The following is a 6,000-nucleotide window of genomic DNA, read 5'->3' as shown; positions in this document are numbered from 1 at the left end:
CCTGTGACATTTTTGTACTCAATTTGAAATCATTATCTATAAGCTCTTTTTTCTTTTTCCACGATCTAACTCTACTCTGAATAAAATTTTGTCGCATTATTGTTTTGTTTTTTTCATGTGCATCATACACTTTTCAGATGTTCTCATCTTATCTTATAATCTTAGTGAACTTAGAGCAATATATCACATACATTCAACTAAAACAATAATCATCGTTTGTTTCTTGTTTCTTCTTTCTTGATTGGTTGAGGGTGGTGTATAGTTTGTAGATGGTAGTGAACCAGCTATTTTTGAGTCCTAAAAAGAGAGGCAATAGAAACCAAAGGTATATTCAAAATCTTAAGTTGAAAAAAAATTACAATGTCATCTATATAAAAACGAAAAACGATCATTGGACAAACAACAGTATACAATACAAAACTTTGACCTATAATTGTTTACTTTCTACACATTGTGACTTGGATGGATAGTTGTCTCATTGGCACTCATACCACATCTTCTTATCTATATAGAAAAATAAAGACAACAGTAGTATATCGCTGTTCAATAGTCATAAATCGATTGAGTGAAAACAAATCCGGGTCACAAACCAAAATCGAAGGAAACACATCAACTTTAAGAGGAAAACAGCGGAACAACAGAAACACTGAACTGCAACAAAAACAAACGCCAACATACATAGAAACGGACTATTTGATAACAACTGACATATTCCTGACTTGGTACAAGACAAAATGGTGGGTTGAACCTGGTGTTATGGTGAGCCAAACCTCCCTCTATATGGCAATGTTAAAAATACCGCTAAAATGACAACATTACGTGACAGGAATACAGTACAAATAAACGCAAGAACACTCAGGACAGAAAAACACATACATAAATAATATAATAGTACATTGCAACATGTAAACCACAGAATCAGAACGGACACCTGCCATGAATCCACGACAGCACACCAGAATACCACAAACAAATAATAAACTGTGCGTCACACGAATGTATCAACGCCACAAAAAGTGACGTATGTTTTGTGACGTTTGTATTATCACAGGTAAGATCATGTAAGACCAAACAGTAAACACACTTGAAAACAAACAACATAAAACAAAAACACTGTAGACGAACCACGAGTAACTCGACTATACTGACAAATAAGACATATGTGAAATGTACCGAAAATACAGAATTCAAACCACAAACGATAAGAAATAACACAATATCCAACCAGACTTACAAATGAAATTAAATACATGAATGTTGGATGTATAAATACCGAGACACGTCGTATAGCAATGCGAATTCACACTCCGCAAAACAGTCATATTCTGGAATAGGTCACGTTCGGTACTTAGCAGACCAGACGACGTAGATGGTAAACCACAATTTTCAGAAAACTAAAGACTGAGCAACACGAACTACCCCTAAATAAACTCATCAGAGATACCAGAATTAAAATTTCGTACATCGGATGCGCGTTTTGTCTACAAAAGATTCAGTGACGCTCGAATCCAAAAAAAATTAAAAAGGCAAAATAAAGTACGAAAACACCGGTTGTGATCTCAGGTACTCCGAATTCAAATGGAGTTCTGAAAATCAATATCAATGTATGGAAAACAAAAATTTACAAATTCTAAATGAATTTTTGTATTCACTGCACCCGCAAATTGGTCGACCCGTTCACTCCTGATTCATCTTTCATATCCTTTCCTCCTAACAAACCTTCAAACCATAGGAATATTTAATTTCAATTTTGATAACAGGATGAAAAAGGAGCAAAATTCACATACACTGATAAATTTTAATCTGACCTTATAAAGGTAAACATGGGACAGTTTGATGACCGAACCATCAGTGAACCAAGATATTATCTATTAAAATTCCCATAAATCATAAATTAAATCGCTATATCACTTTTAAAGCTGCTTTTATTCATTCACTTAAATCAATGATAAATGGACATTATGAAAGAACTATCATTATTAACAATACTTAGCATATATATTCAGGTCAATGACACACATTTGAAAAACATTTATTACAGCAAAGCAAATAAATAAATAGTAAACAATGAAAAACATAGCACTTTTTATTTTACAAATAATTTTATATGTATACTCTAATGAATACAAGTAAGGTACACATATACTTCATAAAAAGATTGTCAAAAAGTTGATTTATACTAATTTGTTGAAGTACACATGAGGTTATTGTAGCTAATGTTAAGACACCCAGGTTTGCTATTCACAGTATGAATATTAACAAAATAATCAAATACATATTATATATTTGAGATTTCCACAAACACGTAGAAATTCATTACTTTGACACAACTGGCCAGGGTTCCTTGACTTCTTTTTGTTTATTGTCAACCGACTAACAGTGGCATTTTATAAATACTTTGGTTCCTACTCATTCATACAAAATTGAAACGGTTTTGGCTTTTCTGTTGGGTCTCTCATATCTATGTGGCTTCTTATGACCCTTTGGCTTTAAATGTTCCGAATTAAAAAGTCTATATAGCTAATTTGGTATTTTTCATTTTCATTACCAACACGGCAGCATTGCCCTGAAAAGCAGACATAGGGTATAGACCAGACGGGTGCCCAGTAAAACAGGAACTGTTTTCCTCTCCGGGTCACATGTGTTTACAAAAAACTCACCAAAGATACCAGGATTATAACCACCTGTTTTTGCAAAGGGTTCAAGTTCTTTTGCTTTTTGCTTAATTATCAAATATTATGGACAATTCTTTGTATTTTTCGTCTCTTTTTCTGTAATTCATGGCGTTGTCTGTCGTTCAACTAGATATTTTTATCCCGTTTGGAATTTTCTTTCCTATATTCTGCTTAACATAGCATATCATACTACTACACTTGTTAAGACTGTGTCAGGTAGACTTAAAATGAGAAAAAAAAACAAAACAAAGATAATGAAAACATTGACACACAGTCCCTGATCTTGGAAGCAGAAATTTTTAAAGCACACTTACATAACAAGGAGGAGACTGACTGTTACTAAGTTAACAAATATGTAAAGTTCTTTATGGTAAACATGTCTTCTTTCATTTTAATTCAGTCAATTTCTAAAATTTAGCAATACATTTTATGACTGAATTTTAGCTCTATAAAAACTATAAAAAAATAATATAATAAATAATGTGAAAACTTTATGAGTAATGCTCTGAAATTAATATAACACCTTATAAATGTATGACTATTATGTGATATAGCGTGAAATAATGTGTCAGTGAATACAATATAGATGCTAATATTCAGATTTCACAGCTTGATAAAACATTGTTTGCAGCAGTTGCTCTTCAACAACGAAAATATCCCTGTATCAGATAAATGTGACAATTCATGACTCATTATTTCATACGTTTATATTTGTTTTAACATTGAATGCCATATTTATTCTAAAATTGGCATAGAGTTTTTTTAATGTCATATGATTTTTTATGACAATACGTTTCAATTTTCATAAAAGCTGTCAATTCCATAAAAAGACTAGTTCACATTTGTGCATTCATACTTAAATATATTCTATGGTAGGGACACAATCACGTAAACTTCAAACTAACTTATTAAAATGTTTCACGTTTACTTTCATGACAAAACTATTACTACAGTACAGGATAATTTGAAGGGGAAAAATGTTACATTATCATTGTAATACCGATATTCTATTTTTTTAAGTTCAGTTTGGGGAAATGTTTTCGTTAAAAAAGATAAATACTCGAGAAAAATGCAACCAAAATTAAACTTGAATGTGATATTTCAGATCCATCAAATTGATAGTTTTCTTCTTTAAAATGGTTACCATTTACAGAAAGAGTAAAAATACTAATAATATTTTCTAATGCAAAAAAATGTACATAAACTTATACATGATTATTTATCAATAACAATTAATAATGATATAAAATGTATCGATCAATAACTAATAACGATCTATATCAACTATGACCAAATACTAACTTTTATAAAAAAGAGAAGTAATCTTTTCATTGTTCTGCAATCGAAGTATTGAATAATTTACTAGTTTCAATACAAAAAATCGTCGTTATGTAGAATTATTCAAGAAACATTTTCCCAATACTTTCTTGGAAACTGTTACTTCAGACATTATAAAATCTAATGATATTACTATTTTCATTAGCATATGAAATGTTTCCTTAGTGTAGGTATTTTGATGTTTGAATGATTTTTTTATATATATATTTGTTTTAGTTAACTGGTGAATGTGTACTGTATGGATTTATTTGTTTGAGGGCCCAATGAAAATGAGACATGATTTAATGAGTTACCGTCTTCAAAATGAAGAATTTATTTTTATTGTCATTATTATGTTTCTCCTTTAATGGTTTCCTTTCATGATACATATTTGAAACAGTATTTTTCATAATACCTAATACACTATTAAAATTAAGTAACGAAATTTGGAGGACAAACATAGTACATTCAGTTTTAACCCAAATGGTGTCATTACATTTAATCAACATTCTATATTATTGCATTTAACTAAATGGTATATCATAACATGTAACCAAAAATGTATACCATTACATGTAATCAAAAATGTATATTACATGTTACCAAAATAGTATATCTTTACATCTAACCAAAAATGTGTACCATTTCATGTAATTGAATTGGTTTATCGTTATATCTAACCAAAATGGTATACATGTAAACAAATTGGTATACCACTACATGTATTACACTCAAAGGAATGAATTACTTTCATCTCAAGATTTTCAAACAGAATACAAAGTTTCATTAGCATACTGGTTTATCTTCTTTGTCCATTTCATGAAGAACCACCGTTGATCTCTCACAATGTTGTAGTTGATGACTTTCTATCACAGCTTGCAGGTCAATTGGTCTGAATAGAAGGAATGTGAATTTTGCGTCATAACATTATTTTTTTCTAAATGATTTACAATTTTCTTTTGTTTAACATTATACCATGTCTACGTAAGACTCATCAGATACTCGAATTAAATAATTGGAAGGCCAAATAAAAAACGAAGTTAAAAAGCATTAAACTAGAAAATTACGAAAAGTTATGTCAAAAAGGGCTATGGCAATCTATCTCTCTAGGGGAGGAAAACCTTATTATTCATTATTTATATTATTTTCTTTCATTGCATTATTTTCACTACGATTTTTATACTTACTATTTGCACAATATAATGTATATATCTGAGTGTTGGGTAAGAGGAATAACTCTGAACAATATTAGGAACATTACAAAATTTAACGTACCTGTCATTAATGATCAAAGATGAAATTCCTCCTTGAAATGTAGAGGTGTCACTATCAACAAGTCCACCGACAGAGATGTCATAAACCGGAGGAGTTGTCGAAAACCATCTGAATGGTATGTCGTATGGTACTTCTATTGATGATGTTCCTAGACTCATGAGTAACCTTAAAATATCATTTATACAGATGTATAAGCAATAATTTCACTGTGTTTTGACTTCATTAACAAATACCATTGGAATAAAAAGATCTGTATTATCGTCATTAAGAGTGAATATTATTACAAGATGTATGTGCAATAATTGTTAACACTCGGACAGAAATAAAAATAATCATATATTTCATATAATAACCGTTGATTTTGATAGAAATCTACGTCTTAAAAGCGGACATCACAGAGGACCAAAACATTAATTGCGACCTTTTTAATAACATTTAACAACATAATTACATGTATACTAATCAAAAAAGCTCAAATCTAGTTTCGGAGCACCGGAGATACCCCCGGTTTTTGGTTGGGTTCATTTAGCTCAGTCTTTGGTTTTCTATGTAATGTCTTGTATACTGTTGTTTGTTTTGTTTGTTTTCGTTTTTCGTATTTTTTGCCATAGCATTGTGAGTTTGTTTCGACTTATGAGTTTGAATGTCCCTTTGGTATCTTTCGCTTCTCTTTTTGTATACTGTATCTGTAGAAAAGTTGGGCATTTTGATAAACTTGACGCTTAAATGTTAA

General features: G+C 30.5%; 1 protein-coding gene across 1 annotated transcript in view; it reads right to left on the bottom strand.

Moving 5' to 3' along the window:
- Positions 1-1,907: 1,907 nt before the first annotated feature.
- LOC127736090 (uncharacterized) overlaps positions 1,908-6,000 on the bottom strand; it is a 47,051-nt gene continuing 42,958 nt past the window's right edge. Inside the window, exons 24-25 of the mRNA XM_052246608.1 lie at positions 5,268-5,432; positions 1,908-4,884 (exon numbers count right to left, since the gene is read on the bottom strand). Coding sequence (XP_052102568.1) covers positions 4,779-4,884; positions 5,268-5,432 — 271 coding nt within the window. The 3' untranslated portion in view covers positions 1,908-4,778. The remainder of the gene's footprint in view (positions 4,885-5,267; positions 5,433-6,000) is intronic.

This window comes from Mytilus californianus, unplaced genomic scaffold (assembly GCF_021869535.1).
Source record: "Mytilus californianus isolate M0D057914Y unplaced genomic scaffold, xbMytCali1.0.p SCAF_3, whole genome shotgun sequence".
NCBI classification, from domain to species: domain Eukaryota; kingdom Metazoa; phylum Mollusca; class Bivalvia; order Mytilida; family Mytilidae; genus Mytilus; species Mytilus californianus.
The sequence above is the reverse complement of the archived record's forward strand: the minus strand, read 5'-3'. Positions and strand labels throughout refer to the sequence as shown.